Source organism: Dendrobates tinctorius, unplaced genomic scaffold, assembly GCF_039654945.1.
Source record: "Dendrobates tinctorius isolate UK_male_01 unplaced genomic scaffold, ASM3965494v1 ptg000111l, whole genome shotgun sequence".
NCBI classification, from domain to species: Eukaryota; Metazoa; Chordata; class Amphibia; order Anura; family Dendrobatidae; genus Dendrobates; species Dendrobates tinctorius.
In genome coordinates this window covers 6,648,626-6,675,671 of record NW_027361779.1, presented here as the reverse complement: position 1 = coordinate 6,675,671, position 27,046 = coordinate 6,648,626, and the positions used below count along the sequence as shown (strand labels likewise).

The window sequence follows — 27,046 nt, the reverse complement described above, 5'->3', positions numbered from 1 at the left end:
TTTGAGGAATCAATTTTTTTTTCAATTAAGGTTTTTCCAAATTACTATTTTGAGGAGACTTTCCTGTGCACAATCTCTGAAAATATTTAATAAAAAAAACTACACAGTTTTACATTTCATTTATCATAATATTGTTGTAAATCTCTCTGCCAGGCAAATCAGACAAATCCAGATTTCGAGTTCACACTATAAGACCGATCCCACAAATATATAAACACATTCCACCAGTTTTGATGCACGACATGTATAGAAGCTGAGCTGGATTTACAAGAAAAATGCATTCCTCAATAATCAATGCCATATCAGTTCAGATGTTGTGTGGTGTCCTGCAGGTCAGGCTCATTCCGTTATAACATGCCACAATCACGCCTATCCTTAAAAAGCCAACCCTCGATCTAACAGCCACATCCAGCTATCGCCCAATATCGCTGCTCCCATTCCCTTCTAAACTCCTGGAGTAGCATGTCCACACTGAACTTTCCTCCCACCTTTCACCTAACTTGCTCTTTGACAATCTACAATTTGGTTTCCGCCCCCATCATTCCACTGAGACAGCCCTGACCAAAATTACCAACGACCTACATACAGCCAAAGCTAACGGACAATACTCTATACTCCTGCTTCTAGACCTGTCCTCTGCTTTCGACACAGTTGACCACTGCCTCCTACTACAGATCCTCTCCTCCTTTGGCATTAAATACCTCGCCTTATCATGGATCTCCTCATACCTTTCCAACAGCACATTTAGCGTCTCCCACACTACCTCCTCATCCCACCCTCTCTCTGTTGGAGTCCCCCAAGGCTCTGTTCTAGGACCCCTACTCTTCTCAATCTACACACTTGGCCTGGGGCAACTAATAAAGTCCCACGGATTCCAGTACCAGCTATATGCCGATGATACTCAGATCTACCTCTCTGGCCCAGACATCACCTCTCTGCTCTCCAGAATCCCAGAGTGTCTATCAGCCATATCCTCCTTCTTCTCCTCTCGCTTCCTCAAACTCAATGTGGACAAATCTGAACTGATCATCTTTCCCCCATCTCACAGATCTTCCTTACCTGGCCTTTCTATAACAATTGACAACATCACGCTTTCCCCTGTACCGGAGGTCCGCTGCCTCAAGTAACCCTTGACTCTGCCCTGTCCTTAAAACCGCACATCCAAGCTCTCTCCACCTCAAGCTCAAAAATATTTCCAGAATCCGTCCCTTCCTCAACCCTCAATCTACTAAAATGCTTGTGCATGCCCTCATCATCTCCCGCCTCGACTATTGCAACATCCTTTTCTGTGGCCTCCCTGCTAACACCCTTGCACCTCTCCAGTCCATACTCAACTCTGCCACCCGACTAATTTATCTCTCTCCTCGCTACTCCTCCGCTTCTCCCCTCTGCAGATCTCTTCACTGGCTCCCATTCCCTCAGCGTATGCAATTCAAATTACTAATACTGACCTACAAGGCCATCTACAACTGGTCTCCTCCATACATCTCTGAACTAATCTCCCGATACCTTCCCTCACGTAATCTCCAGTCCTCCCAAGACCTCCTTCTCTCCTCCACACTTATTCGCTCCTCACCCAACCTCCTCCAAGACTTCTCCCGAATAGCCCCCATCCTCTGGAATTCCCTGCCCCAACACGTCCGGCTATCAACCATACTCGGATCCTTCAGACGGAACCTGAAAACCCACCTTTTCAAGAAAGCCTACAGCCTGCAATGATCCACGCTGCCTCCTCACCACTACTGGAGCTACCGCCTCACCATCACTGGAGCTTCTGCAACCCCCAACCTACTGTCTCCTTCCCCAGGATCCTGTAGCATGTAAGTCCGAAAGGGCAGGGTCCTCTCTCCCCTCTATATCAGTCTGTGATTGTTAGTTTGTTTACTCTAAGTGATATCTGTAATTTGTGTGTAACCCCTTCTCATGTACAGCACCATGGAAAAAATAGTGCTTTATAAATAAATAATAATATAACGGAGCGTAGACTCAATACCAGACACAATCAATGGCTAGGTGTGGCACGCTTTGTGAAAAAGCAGCCATGCTTTTCAAATCCCGTACAACATCTTAAACACATGAGTAGTTTTCTAGATTGTATCCTATGAGTGGCTTTGGATTTGCATCAATAGCTTACATCAGTCGACCCACAGCAATAAAAGACCACCAATCCGCAAAATATTTGCCGATTGATGGTTGTTTAATAGCCTTTTTGCACAGGCAAACTGCGTTCCAGATGTGCACAGATTGATCAGTAACAGATTGATCAGTGTGGACAGGCAATCATTGTTCTCGGCAGCACAGGTTCTATTTACACAGGACAATGTGCTGCCGACATTGATGATCTTTTAACCAAGCCAAAAGATCATTGAACCTGACAAATGTGCATTTTGCTAGTCTGATTGTCAGCCTATTTAAAGGTACTGTCACACTTAGCGATGCACCAGCGATCCCGACCAGCGATATGACGCGGTCGGGGGTCGTTACTTACCTGTCAAACGAGGCGATCCTGACGTCCTCCCGCCCGCGTCCATGCGTCGCTCGTCGGCGCCACAGGAAGCCCAGCAGGAAGCTGACGACGAGAAACGGTCCAGGACGTTCTTGCGCGATCAGCGATAATCAGCGGGGGAGGGGGTCGGAGGTAAGTATCAGACATAGCGATATCGCTAGCAATATCGCTGCTACGTCACAAAAAACAGTGATGTTATAGCGATATTGCTAATGATATCGCTTAGTGTGACAGGCCCTTAAGTTGGCTGATTATCATGAAGTGTTCCTAGGAACCTTTAGAATTCTTGTTATTCTCTTTATATTAAACTCTGATTATTGATATTAACAAGTAGTTGTTTTCTTTTCTTTGGAGACTGCCTTGTCCTTAATAGTCATTCATAAACTGCACATTTCAAAAATCCCTGTATGAAGCTAATAAGAACAATGCAAGTAGCCAGTACTGATGGGTATGTAGTGCTCCTCACCTCTGCAATCTTCATACAGTATGAATATTCCAGGTCAATGAGCGATTTCTCCACGAGATTTGAAAGGAATTTATTCATAGATTCATGTCCAACATCCTCCAAATTGTAGTAGCTAGTACACAAGAAAAAAAAAAAACAGTCAGCCAATGGCAGTAACGTTCCGTGCCTATAAATACACTTTTGTACATTAGAGTTTCATAGTGCATAAAAACAAACAAAAAAGACAACAAAAACAGCCAAAAATTGACTCCACATCATAAAGTTGTAAGTACAATAGTTTTTAATTACGGCTGGAGAATTGACACAATGCCGGATCATGCTAACTGCATTGAATCATTCGGTCATTACGCCCTCCTTGCTGTAAACAGACAGCTTGCCATTTTTATCAGCATGTTATTTCATTTAATCCACAATGAAAGCCAGTTTTACAATAATTGACTTGTCAGGAGCGGTAATTTATAAAGCTGGGCTCTGCCAGCCTCCCAGATATTGGTCTCAAGCAACATACAAGCGGGGCTGAATATTTACAATGCTGTTAACAGGTGCTGAGTTGTTTAATGACTCTAATAGCCAGAAGCGTACTGAGAAAGCCAGCGGGATCACAATTACAGGCTGTTTGAATACAACAATTACTCGTCCCTTGAGAGGTGTGAAAGTCAAAGGCAGTTTCATACTAACAGCATCTAGCACATGGGCGAGACAGGCAAACTTCTATTAGTATTCCATGGGCGGGGGGAATACCAGAAAATATGGAAGAGGAGAAAATGGAAGCAACTTTTAAAAATACAGAAAATTAATTTTCCTATTGTAGCAGCACAGAATCTTCTCCACATCAAAAGCCATGCTCAGACCACGACTTAAATGACATTTCAGCATATCGTGTCACCACTAGTGATGAGCGAGTATACTCGTTGCTCTGGATTTCCTGAGCATGCTCGGGTGTCTCTGAGTATTTTGGCATGCTCGGAGATTTAGTTTTCGTCGTCTCAGCTGCAGGATTTGCGGCTGCTGGACAGCCTGAATACATGTGGAGATTCCCTAACAAGCAGGCATTCTTGACATGTATTCAGCCTGTCTAGCAGTCGCAAATCAAGCAGCTGCGTCTCCAGAAACTAAATCTCCGAGCACGCCAAAATACTCAGAGGTCACCCGAGCATGCTCGGAAAAACCCGAGAAACGAGTATACCTGCTCATCACTAGTTACCACAATACCACTATATACTGTACATTAGTAGCCATCATCCGCTAACATGTATAGGCAGGGCTGGTTTCACAAAAGTTGTGGCCCTTGGCAAAATTCAAAGTGTGGCCCCTCTGGCATCTACTGCCTCTGAAAAATCTTAGCTCCTGTGCCCCCTCCACAGATATGAATCCCTTCCCATGACAGAAGTGGCTAAATAGTGCCATCACTGTTCATCAGCAAAAGGATCACCAAGGCCTGTGACAGGCTGCAGCGGTCAGGTGAACTGAACAGCACATCATCATAAAACCATCCTATGACGCGCTATTCAAGTCATCTGACCGCTATAGTCAGTCTTAGACCTCAGCGATTCTGTTGCTTGTGAACAGTGATGTCATCACATTTAGCCCGGACAACCTCTTTAACCCCTTCCAGTATTAGAACGTGAATTAACATCCTGGGAAGGGATCAATATCTGTGGAGGGGGCACAGGAGCTGAGATTCTTTCAGAGGTAGTAGATGTCGGCGGGGCCCCACTTTGAATTTTGCCAAGGCAATAACTTGTGTAAAACCAGCCCTGTCTATACATGTTAGAGGATGATGGTAACTAATGTATGTAGTGATAGTGTGGTGACATGATATGCTAAAATGGAATTTGGGAAGTGATCCACATGTGTGGAGGATGCACAGTAACCGAGATTCTTCCAGAGGCAGCAGATGCCGGCTGGAATATAGCTGGAATCTGTCTCTAACAGCAGCAGCCGGAGCCAACAGCGGCATTTAAATAGAACAAGCAGCGATTCTTGCAAGCATCGACTTCCATTGGCTCCCCTTCAACGCGACAGCACGACAGCAGGGAATTAATCAGATACCATGGCAGTCACGGTCACGGTTACTGCCATCTTGGTACTCTTATGCAGCTCAGCCAAAGAAGACCATGCACTGCTATATTTTAGAAGGCAAGTTCAAGTCTCCAAAGGAAAATAATAAATATTGTAAAAAGTCATAAAAAATATGGTATATAAATATATACATTTTTTTTCCCATCGCTTAAATAAGAAAAAAAAATTGATGCAGGTTTGGTATAGCTGTAATCAGACTGACATGGACAATCATGTTTCCAGGTGATTTTTACCTCACAATAAATTTTGTAAAAGCAAAACCCCAAGACAATGACAAATTGCATTTTTTTTCACTATGTCATTGCAATCAGAATTTTGTTCTTGTTTGTTTTGTTAATTTACAGCATTTATAAAATATTCTATTTATATGCTATGGAGCAGATTTACCATTAAATTTGCACCTTTTTGGAGTGATTTCCTTTTTTGTTGTTTTCTTTTTTGCCCAATAGATTATCTGTTTTTCTGCCCTTTTCTATTTTGTTCACTAATGTGGGTGTGGTGAGCCAATTCCACATATTTTTTCATCTAATTCATCATTTGCAACTTTTTAAAAAATTTCAGTTGAAGATTAAAATTGGCACAAATAGGGCAAATTAGGACAGCACCTACCATAAGTCATTGGAGGAAAAGTTACATAGGTACGCCAAAAAGAGGACGATCCCTAGTCCTTGACAAATTCAAAGAAATAAAAAAGCATCAACAGCCTCCGCAATAGAAAAAAGGAACTTATTCTTTATTGATACATCACAACATACAGGGAGAGAGCGACGTTTTGACCCCAGTAAATAGACTTATCTGTTAATTGGGGTCAAAACGTACTTTAACAGGGGTGAACTGTCGCTATCGCTTTATATTTTGTGATGAATCAAAAAAGAACTTCGTTTTGTCTTTTTTGGCACTTTTCCAAGATTTATTTGAAGACTAATATGCATCATTTTAAGGATCAGGAGACTGTTAACCCTAAAAATAATGTAAAAAAAGGTATCTTTGATTTTTTTTTTTTTTTTTTTTTTTGCACAAACTCAAAGAAAGATAAGACTAAAAAATAATTTTAAAACAAAGCACAAAAAGAATTGGGGCTTACGCCTCTATACCTTTTCTCAAGTGGTAATAATTGACTGGAGAAATTTAAGAAATAGTATGCTAACACTTAAAAAATAATTGTTTATGATCTCCCTGATATCTGAAAATCATTGAGAGGATTCACTTAATGTGCGCAGGAATGTTTTTGATAAAGCTAAAAATGGTGCTACGGTGGCAAGCAACCTAAATTCAGTTCGACATGAATAAATAGAATCCTGAGAAATATTCTAGACACAGCTAATATGCAAAAATGGAAGGACATGGAAACGCACTGTTGGAAAGCCTACCACAATAGATCTAAGCTGTCCAGAAAAATCTAATGATTTGTTGCCTCTATTATTCCATCAAGTAGCAAACATGTCAGCTATTTCTCACTTGGTCTAAATTGATGTAAGAAGAATATCTGTAAAACTGAAGCGGAGTAGGGAGAAAATGTAAATTAAAAATTGATGCCAAAGACCACATTAAATAAATAAATAATTTTGAAGGTCCGTGAATAAGAATGAGACTTCTCTAATGCATCCTATTAAACCAGTACGTATGGCGCCTAAGATGTCACATGGCAAAACAACACTCTGTTTTAGCCTATGACCACAAAATGCATCAACACAAATTTACAGAGCAGAATTTTTTAAAAAAAAGCTTTTAAAAATGAAGTAAAGTCACTCCACAGCACATGACACCATCACAGGAGAACAAATACGAGATTTCATGTTTTGTAATTAACACTTTGTTTCACCATCTAATGTAACTGCTATTACACCAGCGCAGTGCAGACGGTATGGTGATTGCGATGCCTTTTTCACATTAGCTTTTTGGTCACAGTTTTATCAGTGTTTGGATGTTTTACTGTGTACATACAGCAACCATTATCTGCATCATCAACCACATTGAGAATACAGGGAAGTACTGACATGACCAAAGCTGAGAGGTCATACAGGGCAGTACTGAAGGGAACCTGGCAGCAGGTTTTTTGACGCCAAACTAATGTCATTCCTGTCAAGTCCCTGTACCGTAAGTCCATACCTTTGTTTTATAAGTCCATGCCTCCATTTCCTAGAAATCCATTGGCAAATTTTTATGAAAACGAGCCACAAGTGCAGTGGGCTTGGCCGAGCACTTTCTGCTCCCAGGCCCCTCTCCTTCTTTCCCTGTCCTTTGCCGGCCCTCCTTTCTGTGGTTGACAGATTAATCTTCTCAGTGACCTGTTACTCCACCAGAGACCTCACAGACTACCGTCAACCCTGGGGGTGCCACATGCACAGAACGGGAATAAAGGCACTTGAATGAGATCTTGAGTGAGGGTGCATCTCACGGAGAGACTTTGTATGTATGAGTCCAATGGGTGGTCCTAGTCAGTGCTTGCCAGCTATGTCTGCATACACAGTCATGCAAGGAAGACTGTCAATCATTAGTAGGACCGCCCACTGGGCACATCCATACAAACACCAGGGATTTTAATGAATAAAATGCAGGTTTTACTGTAACTTTTCCAACAAAAATGTCTATCAATCTGATCAGCTCCTCCTGGTCCATAGCATCTTGCCAGTAGATGAGATAACATTTTCAATATTACAGGTTCCCTTTAAAGCCCAATTACTCAGGTCAATGTTCAGCTGAACAATGTTCATAAGAATACCTGAATCACTACTTTAATTAAATGTGAGCAGCAATCAGCCCCCAAAAAACATTAAAATAATGTTTATCAGCTAATGGCCTCCTAACAATGTTGCAAATTGTATGGGGACGGACAATAGTACTTACAATCAGTTGTCCCAATACAGTGTGCACATTCACAATAATTCCCACTAGGGAAGATTAGCACACACCAATGGAGGTTGCTATAATGTGAGCCAGTACTCATCACAGGCAAATTACGGTACCTGCCAAAGTAAATGGGGCTGAAGTCAGATCTGAGCATGTGTTTTTCTAAGAAGTTTGAACAGTGACCTATGACGGAAATGAACATTCAGATGACAGTTTTCTTGTATATGTTCAGATTGCAGTTAAAGTGCCACAACATTGAATGAATGCCACATACAGATTTGTTCCACACTGCATATTTCATTCACTTAAATAATACCCTAGCACACGGCAAACAAGTTGCAAATTTTCAAGGAAAATATGTTTGCTCCCCATGTTTGCGAACGTTTCTTTACAAATGGCAATGAAATGCTGAACGTTTTCTTAGTTTCTTGTGTAACTGGACAAAGCGTGCGGGTTGGAAAAAAGGAACTGTAAGTGTCTTTGGGAGAAGGACTGGTGTCAGTGACTACATTTAGTGTTCCCAGCTGAAGAGCACGTTGTAGATTCTATATACGGAATAGGGAAAAATTAATATGGTATCATTTACCCCGTGATAAGACCTCATTCACACATCTGTGTTGCACACACATGTTCTATCAGCACATACTTATTATAATCTATGGTGCAATTCATGGGACCATGTTTTTCCATGGATCATGTGTCCTTACAAAACTCATGGAGACATGTCTGTTTATTTCCAGTATATCGGATGAAAATTGCCAATACAAGTCTATGGATCTGTGAAAATTTGTGGAATGCCAAAACAGCACACGGATGGCATCAGTGTAGGCAGGGCCGGACTTGCCATCTGACAATTCTGCTACATTGTTAACAGAATCGGTGTTCTCAAGACACCCATACTTTTAAGAATTGTGATGGAGCACAAAGTAGCTGATTCCATCACTTGCCCCAGCAGGCCTTGGGTATCATTAGAAATATTGGTCTTGTAGTAAAACTTGCTTTCCTCCATCCAGGGTAATATTAGTAATATATTCCATCTGGTGCTTGGGGATGGGGACAGCATGGGCCTGTGTGATTTCAAATGCCAGGGCTGAATTTCAGCCCCAGTCCGTACCTGAGTGTACGGTCCGTGTGCTGTCCGTATTTAACATTGCAAAGGATAGGAGAAGCTTTGTAATTTATTTATCCATCTGTGAAAAAAACTGATGACCACACTGATGGTAAAAACAGACCCACTGACTATACTCTGATGGTAAAAAATGGACACACGGATTGTACTCTGATTAGGCTGATGGTAAAAATTGGACACATGGAAAGTACACTGATGGTAAAAACAGAATGACTGACTATACTTTGATGGTAAAAAACAGACACATGGACTGTACACTGATGATAAAAAATGGACACATGGACAGTACACTAATGACCACACTGTTGGTAAAAACAGACCCACGGACTGTACACTGATGACACTGATGGTAAAAAATGGACACAAGGACTATACACTGATGACACTGATGGTAAAAAATGGACACACCGACTGTACAGTGATTACGCTGAAGGTAAAAACTGGACACATGGACAGTACACGGATGGTAAAAACGGACACACGGACTGTACACTGATGATAAAAAATGGACACATGGACAGTACACTAATGACCACACTGATGGTAAAAACAGACCCACGGACTGTAAACTGATGACACTGATGGTAAAAACTGGACACAAGGACTGTGCACTGATGACACTGATGGTAAAAAATGGACACACCGACTGTACTGTGATAACGCTGAAGGTAAAAACTGGACACATGGACTGTACACTAATGACCACACTGATGGTAAAAACGGACCCATGGACCGTACACTGATGGTAAAAAATTGACACATGGACTGTACAGTGATGACACTGATGTCAAAATATGGACACATGGACTGTACAGTGATGACACTGATGGTAAAAACGGACCCACAGACTGTATACTGATGACAATGATGGTAAAAAATGGACACATGGACTGTACAGTGATGACACTGATGGTAAAAAAATGGACACATGGTTTCTACACTGATATTAAAAAATGGACAGACAAACGGGCTGTACACTGATGGTAAAAAATTTACACACGGAATGTACACTGATGGTAAGAAATGGACACACGGACTGTACACTGATGTCAGCAGTGTTTTGGATCAGTGTGTCATCAGTACCATTTATGACGATGGTGTTTAAACACAGATGTGTGAATGAGGCCTAATATACATTACTGCCCAAAGTCTGGAATAAGAAGAATACTGTTGCACAGCACTATAACTTACACCATTGTTACCTACTGGTAATTGCTGTAGTCACCCAGGCTTAGGGGAACAATCTACTTATACTAGATCGCACCAGAAAGTTGTCAAGACTACATGACAAGTAAATGAACTTTTCCTAACAAGCCAATCTTGCAGTGACTTAATGGAATCACTGTTACGGAGCTTTCCTCCTGTGAGCCTCATTAGCAGCCTATTCAGAAGTGGCGCTCCGACATTCCGATAGATGCGGCCACCTGCCAGCAGCCACACCCTACAAATCAGACGCTCAATTACTCACTTAAGGAGCCATTGCACAGACAATGCGGCACTGTGGCTCAACACATTTGGAAAACAACCAACAAAGCAGGGAGCACAAACAGGGATATGTCATGTGTCACTCAAATCCCCTTATTAGAGGAAAAGCATACCATCACCAGACATGTAGCCCCTAGATGACTGCACACACAGGACAAAACAATATAAATATAACACAAATTGATTGCTAGGTTCACAGAATTTTTTTGCTATTATTTTGTATCAAATGTATATTAATTGGCATTTTCATTTCAACAGTGCATGCTACATGTAGATTGTGTATTTCTTGTCATCAATTTGTTTTTATTTTGGATTATTTTTGTAGGTATCATATAATTGGATGTTAGGCATTATAAAACAGGCTTGTTAGGCTGGTTTCACATTTGCGTTTTTTAGCGCTGGAAAAAAACGCACACCTGCGCATGTGTTTTTTCCCCTATATTTAACATGGGTGCGCATACCTGCGCACTGGTCAGCGCATGTATGCGATTTTCATGCGCTGCGTTTTTTTGGGGTGTGCATTGGGATTTTCCAGACGCAGCATGTTGCATTTTTTGGCCCTGCAAAAAAGCGCATGCGCACATATGCGCACGTTTTGCGCTACAAATGGCCATTATAGCCTAAGGATGCGCATATGTGCGCACTGGCATGCTCATGTATGCGTTTTTTTGCATATGCGTTTTTTTTTTTAAACCATGGAATTTAGGGGTTTGGGTTAGAGTTAGGGTTAGTTAAGGGGGTTTAGGGTTAGGGTTATGGTCAGGGTCAGGGTTAGGGTTAAGTATGGTTTTGTTAAGGATTAGGGTCATGGTTAGGGTCAGGATTAGGGTTAAGTATGGTTTTGTTAAGGGTTAGGGTCAGGGTTAGGGTTAGGGTCAGGGTTAGGGTTAGGGTCAGGGTCAGGATTAGGGTTAAGTATGGTTTTGTTAAGGATTAGGGTCAGGGTTAGGGTCAGGATTAGGGTTAAGTATGGTTTGGTTAAGGGTTAGGGTCAGGGTTAGGGTCAGGGTTAGGGTTAGGGTCAGGATTAGGGTTAAGTATGGTTTTGTTAAGGATTAGGGTCAGGGTTAGGGTCAGGATTAGGGTTAAGTATGGTTTTGTTAAGGGTTAGGGTCAGGGTTAGGGTCAGGGTTAGGGTCAGGATTAGGGTTAAGTATGGTTTGGTTAAGGGTTAGGGTCAGGGTTAGGGTTAGGGTTAAGTATGGTTTTGTTAAGGGTTAGGGTCAGGGTTAGGGTTAGGGTCAGGGTTAGGGTCAGGGTTAGGGTTAGGGTCAGGGTTAGGGTTAGTTAGGGTTTAGGGTTTGGGTTAGGGTTAAGTATGATTTGGTTAAGGGTTAGGGTCAGGGTTAGGGTTAGGGTTAGGGTCAGGGTTAGGGTCAGGGTTAGTAAAGTCATGGTTTGGGTAGTGTGAGGGGCCACCTAAAAATGTTGGAAAAAAACGCAAACGCGGTAAAAACGCGCTAAAAACGCATACAAACGCATAAAAACGCTGCGTTTTTTTCATGCATGCTCATAAAAATGCTTGAAAAAAACGCAGCAGTTGTATGCTTATGTATGCGTTTTTTCAATGCGTTTTTTTGCGGGAAAAACGCGCTGCAAAAAAAAGCAAGTGTGAAACTAGCCTAAGGCATCTATTTTTAATTCGTTTGTTTAAGGAAATGAGTCACTACGATGAACCCCACAAACCACATATATTGGTCTGCAGGTCTTGAAATGTTAATCCACTGGCACTTTTCTATCTTCTATTGGTTCCTACATTCTAGCGTAATTAGCATTTTCATTCATATGCAAAGGAGGTGCTAAGTGCTGTGGGCGTGGCAGAGCACTTCCAGAGCTGCTGCCTCTCCAGGTTGTTTATCTGCTCAGTGCCAGTCTTGTTAGCTTATTGATATCACACTTAGCAAGGAAATCAGCTACCAATCAAGCCAAAGCTGCTGGTGTTGGGCAGGAAAACAACCTAAGGAAGGCAGTGGCTCCTTAAATGCTCTGTCACACCAAAGGAACTTCATACCTCATTTGCAAATAAATAAAAATGACAGCTGCTTGATAATGTAGCAACAGATAGAAGATATAAAGGTATGAACGGAATTACATTTCAAAGACTTGCATGCCCATATATGGCATTTGGGGATGTTTTGATCTTGCTGACAGATTCTCTTTCACGTTATGTTCATTTGTTGCATTTTTTAATGCAAATTTTAAGCTGCGTTTTTCAGCACCAGCAAAGGCTATGAAATTTGAGAAATCTCATGCACGCACACACATTGAATTTTTTTTTTTACCATCAGATTTGGAAAACTGCTGCATTTTTTAAATTTTCAGCATTTTTGCAGCGCTTTTTTCACCCATAGAAAGCAACGAGTAAGTGCAAAAATGCAGCAAAAATCAAAGGTATCAGGTTTTGCTGCGTTTTTGGTGGAAAAACCGCAAAGTTCATGATTTTTTGGGGGGCACTAAACTTTATCAGCATGCACAAGAGACAAAAAAACGCAGCAAATACGCAGCAAAACATGCATTTTGTAAGCAGCTTCTTTACTGGCAAGAGAGCAGCTTTTGCAAGCAGAAAAAAAGCAGCAAAAACACAACGTGTGAACATAGGATAAAAAAGAAATACAAAAGTAATGGTCACGTTACAAGTCAGATTAGCAACTATGTATATTGCATGGTGACTTCACCTTGGATGCAATACTTCATAGCAAGATATCTGTTAGACTTGCATACCACTTTTTTCTGTTGTTTTCATATTAAATTTTACAAAGATATTCTCAGAATTAAATTTGAAACTTGCAGAGCTAAGTAATTGTCACGCACAGTGTAGGACAGACTAAGAGCAACACAAAGGGAAAAGGGGAAGGGGGGCCCAACACTAGGGAAGCGGGGAGTGGAGACCCCTAGGCAGCTCTAATGTCACTCTGTCTGCCCTAAGAGACCCTAAATAGGTTCCGCACCTATCGCCGAGCAGGATACCTAGTCCCTGTCAGACCCTGGCGGTAAGCCCTGCTTAGGGATGGAAGGGGTAATGCTGGTCGAACCCCACTAACACTAAAGACAGCCTGGATACACAAAACAAAGGGAAACTTTTCTCTAGTAGACTCAGAGAGAAACACCGTCATTCTTCTAACTCCAAAGAGGATGCTAGCCGATTGCTGCAGCTCCAAGCCTCAACAGGGAAGTGCAAGTAGAAAATAACACCCGCAACTCCCAACAGGAAGTTGGGAGTTGATTTGTTCACAACTATACTAGATGTGAATAAGTTCATGCGGAACTTGACTGTTAAAAAACACTTTATGAATGATTCACAAACAACAATGAATGAAGAAGGAGAATGTGATGACAACACTCAGACAATAACTAATGAATTTTTACATATGAACTTTCAGGAGCAGGTGTCATTGGTAACTTTACAAGATTTGGATACAGAAAAAAATAGAGAGATGGAATATGTTAATCAGTCATTAAATTTTTCCACAAAAAATCCCTATTTCTATCCGGTCCACGCGAGATCTGAGTGTATGGACCGATTCCAAGATATAGTGGAAAAGGAATTGCAAATTTTGTTTAATCAAAAAAATAGTAAATTTAAAAATCTATCTGGCAAGCAATTTATAGCCCTAAGAGAATTAAAATCAATGACAGATATTGTTATAAAAATGTCAGATAAAGGTGGGGTAGTTGTGGTTCTAGATTCTAAAGATTATTATGATAAAATGATTGAGTTATTGTCAGATGAATTGACATACAGGAAACTGGATTATAACCCTTTAGAACAATTTAGGGATAAAACTAATCAAATTATCATGGAAGGTTTGGGGTTAGGAGTCATTACTAAAAAACAGGCAGAATATCTGCAAGTGAAAAAACCGGTGCTTCCAATTATATATGGAGTACCCAAAATACACAAAGGCTGTGGCATTCCTCCTATGCGACCGATTGTCTCGGGCATCGGTTCAGCACATGAGCATTTGTCACAATGGGTTGACACATTGTTGCAACCCCTTGTACAGAGGATGCCTGGCTATATTAGAGATTCCAAACAGGTGTTACAAATGTTTTCTAACAAGATGTGGTTGTCATCATATTCATGGCTTAGTTGTGATGTAGTATCATTATATACATGTATCCCTCATGATTTAGCAATAAGAGCTTTGCAATTTCATTTAAAAAGGTTTAGTAACTACTCTATGGATCTAATTAATTATATTTTGCAAGTAGTAATATTTTTGATGTCACATAATTTTTTCTCCTTCAACCAGTGTTATTATTTACAGTTGAAGGGAGTAGCCATGGGAGCCAAATTTTCACCGTCCCTTGCAAATCTGGTTATGTCGTATTGGGAATATGAATTTATTTTCTCAGATTCCAATCCTTTTTATGGACAGGTGGCATGGTATGGCAGATATATCGATGATACCCTATTAATTTGGGATGGAGATGTATCTGCCATACCTGCCTTTATGCTATATCTAAACTCTAACCAATACAATATTAAATTTACGCATGAACATAATATTGAACATATATCTTTTTTGGATTTGGATTTATTTGGTGTTGAGGGGGAAATAATCTCTACGAAAACACATCATAAACCCTATAGTGGGAATACCATCTTACATGCGACTAGCAGTCACAATAAACATACCCTCAAAGCAATACCAGTAGGAGAACTCACAAGGGTTAAACGTAATTGTAGTGAAGAGAGTAATCTAGATAGTGAACTGGAACATGTAAAGAAAAAATTAAAAAATCGCATGTATCCGGATTGGTCTTTAAATCGAGCACAACAAATAGTAAAAAATAAAAAACGTAATAAAATGATTTTTTCTGGTGGCAATGCAAATGAGACAGTTATTGGAAAAAAACCGTATATTTGTTTTCAGTTTAGTCGCCAATTTCCACAAATCAAGGGAATCATTAATAGATATTTGCCCATTTTATATGAAGATAGTAAATTGGCAGATATATTAAAGCCAGGTATTAATATAGTATCGAGAAGAGCTCCTACATTGGGAGACAAATTATCACCTAATTTATTTTCTCTCAATAATAAAACTAATAAAACCTGGTTAACCTGCAATGGTTTTTTCAGATGTGGAGCTACAAAATGCAAAACATGTAGATATGCAAATGTCACAAAAAAATTTTCTGATGCGGCAAATAAAGTGCAATATACCATAAAACAATATATCAATTGTAATTCAACTAATGTAATATACAAGATAGATTGCACTATTTGCAAATTATCATATATAGGGTGCACATCTAGAAAAATGAAGATGCGCATTAGGGAACATCTACATGATATTGAGAATACGAATAACATGAATCGTAATATATCAGTTGTGTCGCAGCATTTCATTAGGCACCATGCTAGAAATACCTCGAGTTTTAAAGTGCAAGGAATAGAACAGGTTAAAATTCCTTTCCGCGGCGGAGATTCAAAGCGACGCCTGTTAACAAGAGAGGCTTTTTGGATTTATCACCTAGATGTCCGATCCCCGAATGGTTTAAATAAACGAAATGACCTAATGCTTCATTATTGTTGAAAAGATAAATATTTCTCTTTTGCAACATGTGTTTTAATTTATTTTGTACATTGCTATGTAATTTTAATGAGTTAATTGTCATGTGATTGTATTTGTGCATGTCATTGGATCAAATGTAGTATATATGCAGCTGAGATCAGTGTATCTCTATGGCTCTGACAAAGATCTTACAGATCGAAACGCGTTGCCGTGTCCGTGTGTATGGCATTTACTATGAAGATGACATAATTTTAATGTTGAAATAAAGAAGAAATTTTTTACACGCAGCTGGAACTAATTGCTTTTTTCTATTGATTACACGTCAGTCCAGACGGAGCTCCGAGGTCTGCGGTGAACACTTGGTGAGCTGGCTTTTGTTTGTTTTCAAGTTATAAACACCCAGATCCAGGTGACACCATTAAGGCCGGGGTAGGTGGCCACTAGTCTGCAAGGTCAACCGCTGAGGCTGTCTGCAGCCAGATGCAGTGCGACTGTCTGCAGCCTCTGACACACCCGTGACAGTAGTGTCCTATAGAAGTCTATTGGTGCTTTATTACAGCTCTGTGCAGAGTTACAATAATGGCCATACACATACTGCCTAATACTTTATCAAAACAGATGGTTCCCAAGAAAGACATAGAAATGGGCGATAAATGACTGAGCTCCAAAGACTAGCATTTCATTCAAACAACTGGGGTGACGAGGAGTAGGGTAATCAGAACTCCATTCCGGGTAATCACGGGGCCCCGAATAATGGGACTACATCAATCATAAACTTATCAGCTATTTTGTTAATCCCTTGAAACCTTTAAGCTATTTTTACCTTTTATCCTACAAAAAAAACAAATTACGGTGAGCAGTTTACAAAACATCTGATAAAAACAATGATTATAAGCCTCATGAAAGTAACATACACAGAACAGAAGCTGATCTGCCGTGCTCTACAGGTCTGCTCTGCACTCTGCTTGTGGCAGCTACCAGATGTATTAATATCTTACATAAAGAACTTAGTTCAATTGTAGTCACAGATCAAACAGGTTGGTATTATCAAAGCATATCATTTCAACGGATAAAACGAGGGATAATACATATACTATGTTGCAGAACAGACTCAAAAAATGGCAAAATTGTCATTTATGGCAATAGCATATCTACTGAAGTGGATTGGAAAATGAATCTCACCATTCCTATAGAATGTAAGTCCGCAAGGACAGGGTCCTCTCCCATCTTTACCAGTCTGTCACTGTAAATTTGTTTACTCTTAATGATATCTATAACTTTGTATGCAACCCCCTTCTCATGTACAGCACCATGGAATTAATGGCACTATATAAGTAAATAATAATAATAATTCAATAAACAAAAATAAGTAAAATAAGTAAAAAAACTTTCACCTTGGGTTCATCAAAAGTCGGCGGAAGAAATAGGTCCATGTGATATAATCCATTGCGTCCTGCTTTGAAGTAATGGTTCCAGCTGCAATCTCTGCATTTAAATGGTCAGACAGGACTTCCAGCAAACTGCAAAAAAGGAACACATAAAACATACCTGAGTAACGCTAATTAATAATACCAAACATGCATCCACTTCTAAACACAGCTCAAGTTGTAAGACAGAAGTCATAGTCTATCTAGATTGAATCTCTCTACCTAGAATTTTTTTAACCACTTTTTACTCATTTTATGGAATTTTCTTTATACTTAAAAGTAATTGCTTTAAAAATTGTGGTGTTGCCCTTGGAAACAGACAACACTTTATCTCCACTTGTCGTCAGACATGTGACTGACAAGCTTAACACTATCATTAAAGTCATCTGAGCTTCCAACATCCACTCCTCTCTGAAGGCAAAACACCATCAGAAATAGAAATATAGGTTTTAATAATAGTAGGCTGTCATTTTCAGTATTCATCAGGGGAGTTCTTCACTTTCAAGCTCTCTAATGAATTCACTTTTCAAGTATTTAATTTTCTATGGATTTTTGTGGTGAATCCAGAAAGGCACATTGTATACATTTCATCGACTACTACTGTAACCAAAAGAAAAATAAGGAATAAAGATAATCCTAAAATATTAGTAATGTATATATTTACACATCTATCTGTACATATATATTTATCTATATATACACACAGAGAGAAAGCTGCGAAAGTATTCAATCTCCTAAGATTTTTAACTATTTTGTTACATTACCTTACATACCAGATTGATAAACCATGGTATATTCTCCTTCATGCTGCCATGTCCTGATCCATCTGCTTTCATCCACAGGTACGTCTGAATCGGCTTAATCCAGAATACCCACTGTACCCCTGAACCCTCATGCATTCCTCACCCTCTGTTTTTAACTGGCACGTCTGTACTATGTTTTTTCCCCTGACTTTAATTCCATGTATCATACTTCAAACTTACTGTATGCATATTGATATGCCCATGCTCCTCACACCTAGTGTTATCCTTCCATCTTATTCTGCCTTTTTCTCCAACTTTGATGCTAGTCAAATGTCCTATTAACTGCAATCTGTTAATTGCTCCATGCTGTGAACTGTCCTCCAGCCCCCTTCTTCACCTCCCTCTCTCCCTCACCTGGCTTTATTTCATGGACATTTGAATGGTATAAGTTGAACAGAGCAGGTCAGATATAACCTTGGTCAGATGTGACATCATTTGAAGTGTGACATCTTTAAAGTGTTACATGAGAAATATACCAGAAATAGTCCAAAAATCGGTCAGACAGTAAGACTACCACTGCTTTCTTATTTTACCTTTTTTTTCCCCCTGCTCTTTAACCATGCTCACATTTGCCATCACCGTTTTTGCTCCACTCATCTTCACTCTCCTTCGCTATCCCCAAACCCCTGCACCCTTGAACCAAATAACTATCTCCCCTTCTCTCACCCCCCCACCTCGCTATATCTGCAGACATACTCCCTAACCTCAGACCTCTCCTACTAAAATACAATACAAGACGATCACTTTCCTTCACCCACCTGCTTTCCCTTTCTCTGCTTCTCACTGATGGTGACTTATCCCCCTATCCTGCCCCCCCATACATCCACTAGTCCTCAACCCTATCTTTCTCAAACTACCGCAATCCCTCACACTTAAAACCTGTGCCACTGACCCCCACCCCCGCACCCTCTTTCTGGAGCACTTTTGGAATGCTTGCTCCATTTGCAACAAGCTCCATGTGATCCACAACCTCTTTACCTCCCGCAACCTTTCCTTCCTGGCCCTCACTGAGACCTGGCTGACACGGCCTCCCCGGCCGCACTGAGTAATGGCGGCCTCCACTTTACCCACACTCCTCGCCCTGGCAACAGACATGGTGGAGGATTGGGTTTCCTCCTTTCTAAAAACTGCTCCTTCAACCCTATCCACCCCCCACCCTCCCTTATCCCTTCTTTCGAGGTTCACTCTGTCCATATTTACTCTCCCTCTAATCTCCAAATGGCTGTCATATACCGACCACCGGGCTCAGCCACTGCCTTCATCGACCAATTCTCTACCTGGCTCCTCCACTTTCTCTCTGCTGACATCCCCACCATCATCATGGGGGACTTCAACATCCCCATTGACACCCACCAGCCTCCAAGCTCCTGTCACTTACATCATCCTTTGGACTAAGGCCTCTTTCACACTTCAGTTATTTGCATCAGTTGTAATCCGCCAAAAAGGCAGACTAGCGGATCCGTTCTCAACTGATGTGAACGGATGGCACAGGATCCGTTTTTAGACGGATCCTGAAAATGAGGAAATTGAAAGGAACCGCTGGCCGGGAAGGAAGGGGAGAGGGAGGGAGAGGGAGAGAGGGAGGGAGGGAGGGAGAGAGAGAGAGAGAGAGAGAGAGAGAGAGAGAGAGAGAGAGAGAGAGAGAGAGAGAGAGAGAGAGAGAAAGAGAGAGAGGGAGAGTGGGAGAGAGGGAGAGAGAGGGAGAGAGAGAGAGAGATTTTTTTTGTCCGGCAACCAGACAGATTTTGGGGTTAATTCAGTATCTGGAGGATCCGCCGGCAAAAAAAACGTTGCAAGCTCCGTTTGGAAATCTTTGAGGATGATGACGGACACTAAGATTCTGGCGGATCCTCAAAAAAACGGATGCAACGGACGGCAATCAGTCAGGATCCGCCAATAATGAAAGTCAATGGGGAAAAAAACGGATCCGCACAGAAAAATGGCGGATCCGTTTTTTTTCAAAATTGGCGGATCTTGACTGATTGTCAAAAACGGAAGTGTGAAAGAGGCCTTACCTCAGTGGTCCTCCACAGACACCTCACACAGATGGACATACATTAAACCTCATCTTCACCCGCCTCTGTTCCCTATCTAATCTCACAACCTCTCCCTTCCCCCCATCTACTCACCTCATCCTTGTCCTTCTCACCTGCCCATGTCCAGCCACTAGCACATCCTCACAGAAACCTCGCACACCTAGACATTCACAGACTCTCAGACTCTCTTCTACCTCTATCCTCCATATCTTCACTCCACAACACGGACAGTGCCACCGCTTTCTACAACGCCACCCTCACATCAGCCATAGACTCAGTTGCCCCTCTCATGCATAGCAAAGTGTGACAAATCAATAGGCAACCCTGGCACAACAACCTCACCAAAAACTTCGACAAGCATCCAGGGTCGCAGAGCGGCGTTGGAAGAAAACACGCCTGCCAGACGACTTCACTGCTTTCAAACAAGCTACACTTGCCTTTAAATCAGCCCTCACCTCTGCTAAACAGACCTATTTCACAAACCTTGTATCTTCATTATACCACAACCAAAAACTGTTCAGAACATTTAACGCTCTCCTCCGCCCACCACTGCCACCTCCAACTCCCCTCATCTCTACTGAGAACTTTGCCACCTACTTCAATAACAAGATCGACCAAACAAGGCAAACCTTTACAGTTCCACCAACCCAACCACTCCACATACCAGACCTCTGCCCTTCCCTAATAACCTCCCTCTCCAACATCACTGAAGGAGAGCTTACTCATCTCCTTTCCAAATCACGCCTCACCACCTGTGCACTTGACCCCATCCCTTCCCACCTGCTCCCCAACCTCACTAACATGATCATTCCAGCCCTAACCCATCTCTTCAACCTATCCCTATCTTCTGGTACCTTCCCCTCTGCCTTCAAACATGCCACCATAACACCCATCCTCAAAAAATCAAACCTTGACCCAACTGCTATGCCCAGCTATCGCCCCATATCACTGCTCCCGTTTGCTTCCAAACTCCTTGAACAGCATGTCCATGCTCAACTTTCCTCCCACCTCTCATCAAACTCCCTCCTTGACATCCTCCAATCTGGCTTCCGCCCCCACCACTCCACTGAAACTGCCCTGACCAAAATTACTAATGACTTACTCACAGCCAAAGCTAACAGACAGTTCTCCATCCTCCTCCTTCTCGACCTGTCCTCTGCCTTTGACACAGTTGACCACTGCCTACTGCTACAGATTCTTTCTTCCCTTGGCATCAAAGACCTTGCCCTCTCCTGGATTTCCTCATACCTCTCTGACCGCATATTCAGCGTTTCCCACTCCCACACTACCTCCTCATCCCGCCCTCTCTCTGTTGGAGTCCCCAAAGGCTCTGTCCTGGGGCCCCTACTTTTTTCCATCTATACTCTTGGCCTAGGACAACTCAAAGTCCTATGGCTTCCAGTACCACCTGTATGCGGACAACACTCAAATCTACCTCTCTGGCCCAGATGTCACCTCTTTGCTGTCCAGAATTCTGTAGTGTCTATCAGCCATATCCTCCTTTTTCACCTCTCGCTTCCTAAACTCAATGTAGACAAAACTGAACTCATTATCTTTCCTCCATCTCACGTATCTTCCCTACCCGATCTATTTATTATGGTAAACGGCATCACGCTCTCTCCCGCATCTGAAATCCGCTGCCTCGGAGTAACTCTCGACTCTGCCCTGTCCTTCAAATCACAAGTCCAAACTCTTGCCACCTCCTGTTGCCTCCAACTCAAAAATATTTCCAGAATCCGTCCCTTCCTCAGCCCTCAATCTACTAAAACTCTTGTACATGCCCACATCATCTCCCGCCTTGACTACTGCAACTCTCTCCTCTGTGGCCTCCCTGCTATCTCTCTTGCACCACTCCAGTCTGTCCTCAACTCTGCTGCCCGACTAAGCCACCTCTCTCCTCGCTACTCCCGTTTCTCCCCTCTGCAAATCCCTCCACTGGCTCCTAATTCACCAACGAATCCAGTTCAAACTACTAAAACTGACCTACAAAGCCATCCACAACCTTTCCCCTCCCTATATCTCTGAACTAATCTCCCAATATCTTCCCTCACGTAATCTTCGATCCTCCCAAGACCTCCTACTCTCCTCCACACTTATTCGTTCCTCACACAACCGCCTCCAAGATTTCTCCTGACTATCCCCTATCCTCTGGAATTCCATGCCTCAACAGGTCCGATTATCCACCACCCTCGGATCCTTCAAACGGAACCTGAAAACCCATGTTTTCAGGAAAGATTACAGCCTGCAATAACCATTCTGCCACCTCTCCACCGCCCGAGCTGCCGCCTCATCACCACCAGAGCTGCTGCACCACCGACCTTCTATCTCTTCCTCACTATCCCGTAGAATGTAAGTCCGCAAGGACAGGGTCCTCTCTCCTCTGTACCAGTTTGTCATTGTAAATTTGTTTACTGTTAACGATATCTATAACTTTGTAACCCCCCTTCTCATGTACAGCACCATGGAATTAATGACGCTATATAAATAAATAATAATAATAATAATACCTGTGTTTAAATATTTTTGTAATCTGATTTGTGATGCATCAGCACTAGTGATATGCGAGCGTGCTTGGATAAGGTGTTATGTTTGATTACTATGTTCGAGTCGCCGTGGCTGCATGTCTTGTGGCTGTTCAACAGCTGCCACACATGCAGAGACTGCCTAATATACAAGCAATCCTTGCATGTGTTGCAACTGTGGAACAGCCACGAGACATGCAGCCGTGTAATCTAAAACATAGTATTCATACATGCCGAAGATACTCTATTAACACACGAGCATGCTTGGATATCACCTTATCCGAGCACGCTTGCAGATCACTGTTCAGCACTAAATAGTCTAGGTTGGTAAAGTGAAGTGAGAAAAAAATATAGGCATAAATTAAATTTATGGAATCAAATAACTAAAAGTCGGCATGTGCATATGTGTTCACCCCTTTTGCAATAAAGTCCCTTAAAAATTTCTGTTGTAAGCAAATACCTTCATAAGTCCCATGCTTAGTGAAAGTAAGTCCACCTGTGTGTAATCTGAGTGTCACATGGTCTGTCAGTAAATACACACCTTTTCTGAAAGGCCACAGAGGATGCAACAAGAAGCACCACTATCCAAACAATACAATGAAGACCAAGGAGATCTCCAAACAAGTCAGGGAGAAGGTTGTTGAGAAGTACAAGTGAGGGTTGGGTTTAAAAAAAAAACAACAATCTTTGATGATCAAATCAATTATCATCAAATGGAAAGAACATGGTACCACAACAAAACTGCCAAGAGAGGGCCGCTCACCAAAACTCTCAGCCCGGGCAAGGAAAGCATTAATCAGAGAGGCAGCACACATACCAAAGGTAACTCTGAAAGAGCTTCAGAGTTCCCAAACAGAGACTTGAGTATCTTTCCAAATAACACAATTAGCTATACACTACATAAAGGTGGCTTTTATGGTACAGTGGGCAGAAAAAAGCCTTAACTTACACACAAAAAGTCTTGTTTGCAAAAAGACATGTGGGAGACTCCCCAAATATATGGAGGAAGGTGCTGTGATCAGGTGAGACAAAAATTAAATTTTTTGGACACAAAGGTAAATGCTATGTTTGGAGCCAAACCAACACAGCTCATCACCCTAAGAACACCACTCCCACAGTGAAACATGGTGGTGGCAGCATCATGCTGTGGGAGTTTTCCGGCAGCAGGGACAGGGAAAATGGTCTGAGTTGGAAGGAAGATGGATGGTGCAAAATACAGGGATATTCTTCAGCAAAACCTGTTTCAGTCTGTTAGTGATTTGAGACTGGAACGGAGGTTCACCTTTGAACAAGGGAATGATCCAAAGCATACTGCTAAAGCAACACTCGGTGGTTTAAGGGGAAATGTGTAAATGCTTTGGAGTGGCCTAGTCAAAGCCCAGACCTTAATCCAATTGAGAATCTGTGGTCACACTTGAAGATTGCTGTTCAGCAGAGGAAACCATCAAACTTGAAGGAGACGGAGCAGTTTTGCCTTGAGGAATGTGCAAAAATACGAGTGGCAAGATGTGGAGAGCTCAGAGACTTATCCAAAGCGATTTTACACAAAAGGAGGCTCTACAAAGTACTGATTTAAGGGGGGTGGGGGTTGAATACTTACACACACTGAAGTTTTCAGTTATTTTGACCTATTTGTTTGCTTCACAATAAAAAGAAAACCAAATGTTCACAGTTGTAGGCATGTTCTTTACATGAACTTTACATGAACTGATGCAAACCCTCAAAAAAACCTGTGAAATTCCAGGTTGTAAGGTAGCAAAATACGAAAAATGCCAAAAGGGTGAGTACTTTTGCAAGCCACTGTGTATATATAGTAGGGAAAATAAGTATTTGATACACTGCCAATTTTGCAAATTTTCCCACCTCCAAAGAATGGAGAGGTCTGTAATCACCTGGACCAGTACAAGCACCAGGCGGGCGCAAAACGGCTGTAGTCCACAAGATCTCCTGCACTCTCGAACATTTGAGCAATAAAGGACTTTCTATCTTTAACCCCTTTTTTTGATTTTTAGTTTTTGTTTTTCGCTCCCCTTCTTTCCAGAGCCATAACTTTTTTATTTTTCCGTCAATATGGCCATGTGGTGGCTTATTTTTTGTGGGAAGAGTTGTGCTTTTGAACGACACCATTAGTTTTAACATGTCGTGTACTCGAAAACAGGAAAAAAATTCCAAGTGCGGTGAAATTGCAAAAAAAGTGCAATCCCACACTTGATTTTTGTTTGGCTCTTTTGGTAGGTTCACTAAATGCTAAAACTGACCTGCCATTAAGATTCTCCAGGTCATTACGAGTTCATAGACACCAAACATGTCTAGGTTCTCTTTTATCTTAATTGGGAAAAAAATTCCAAAGTTTGCTAAGATCAAACGCTTGCTCTACGCATCTCTTCTTGTGTAGAGCAAGACAGGGAGGGGGAGCAGTTGAATAAGCCCCGCCCATCAGACCGGACCGCGGCAGTTTACATACATCTGAACCGATATAAACAAGGCATTTATGCATGAAGGGTGCGTTGGCAGGGGGAAGCAAAAGTACTAAGAGAATCCTTATGTGACACACAATTGAATTATATCATTATATGATATCTCAAAAAAGGGGTGACAGATTCCCTTTAAATCCGATCTCATTGCTGGCCACTTCAGAACTCTCCAGTGCTTTGTTTTCATCCATTTATGGGGGCGTCTTGCAGTGAGGTCCTCGGGGGGTATCACGTCATAGAGTTTCATTTCATTCAAATGTCGATACTGGTTCACCCTACATCACAGCTTGAATTTCCATCAAACTTAATTGGGGTTGCTTATCCACCATTCAGACTATCCTGCATTGCAACATTTCATTAATTGTTCTCTGCTGTCCACATGCAGGGAGATTAGCTACAGTGCCATGGGGTGTAAACTTCTTCTTGATTACGTTGTGCACTGCGGACAAAAAAACATGAAGATCTCTGGAGATGGACTTGTAACCTTGAGATTGTTAATATTTTTCAACAATTTTGGTTCTCAAGTCCACAGACAATTCTCTTCTTTTTCTGTTCTCCATGCTTAGTGTGGCACACACAGACACACAATACAAAGATTGAGCCAACTTCTCCCATTTTTATCTGGTTTCAGGTGTGATTTTCATATTGCCCACACCTGTTACTTGCCACGGGTGAGTTTGAATGAGCATCACATTCTTGTAACATATTTGTTTAGCCTTCATTTGGGAAGAGTGCCAACAATTTAGTTTGGTCCATTTAGGGGGTTTTGTGTGAAATTATATCAAATTTGCCTTTTTTCCTCTTTTTTGTGTTTTTCCAATATTTACAAAGGAAATGAAAGTGTGTATAACAGAATGTGTAATTGCAATAATTTTCTGGGAGAAATATTTCACTGTCTTTAACAATTTCAAGGGAGTCAACACTTTCAGGCATGACTATCTATCTATCTTTCCTTACCTGGATTCAACAGGGAATGGTTCATACAGGAACTTCTTGTAGAAATCTTTCTTTATATCATGGACCAGGATGACCGCTTTTCCTTGATCATCAAACTGAGGTCTCCCAGCTCGGCCCATCATCTGCAGCACATCTAATAACAAAGCAATACCTAACCTGTAAATGTGACTGTGACATATATCAATTGGAAGAACTATACAACTAAACATACACATATCTGAATCATTCAGTATAGCCTTTAGCTGTGACTTAGTATGAACTGGGGCAATGCTAACAATATGACAGAAAGGGAATGTCAGTCAGTTTGAAAGACACTGCACAGTAATAATGTAAGATCACAAAATTCATTAATATGATGTTCTCACATGTTTGTATCATATAGAAAGGTGACTTCGCTACATTTTCCATTCAATATTATGTCAGGTTGTGTATGATCTGTATCCAAGATACATTGTACATATTTGAAAGGAGTGTATCGGCACAAACTGACATTTCAAACCCAGCACAGGTGCTCAAAGCACCGCTGGCATGGACAAGCATTTAAGTGTGTACTCTCACCAACTTGTGGCGCCTATAAAGACAAAGCTGTCAATCAAGGAAGTGGAGGGTGGGGATGGGTACAAAACAAGTAGGAGGGAAGGTGCACTGAGCACTTATGCTTGGTTTGAACAGTAATTTTATGCTGCCAGACTACCTTTAACTTAGCAATATATGGCACGATTACCATTATGCGTGTAATAAAATACATGTGCCTACATACAGCCAGTATATAGAGATGCAGTTCTCC

At 41.5% G+C, this 27,046-nt stretch overlaps 1 protein-coding gene across 1 annotated transcript in view; it reads right to left on the bottom strand.

Moving 5' to 3' along the window:
• ASCC3 (activating signal cointegrator 1 complex subunit 3) overlaps window positions 1-27,046 on the bottom strand; it is an 825,088-nt gene that overhangs the window by 127,849 nt on the left and 670,193 nt on the right. The window contains exons 33-35 of the mRNA XM_073589496.1: window positions 26,260-26,392; window positions 17,435-17,560; window positions 2,973-3,084 (exon numbers count right to left, since the gene is read on the bottom strand). Coding sequence (XP_073445597.1) covers window positions 2,973-3,084; window positions 17,435-17,560; window positions 26,260-26,392 — 371 coding nt within the window. The remainder of the gene's footprint in view (window positions 1-2,972; window positions 3,085-17,434; window positions 17,561-26,259; window positions 26,393-27,046) is intronic.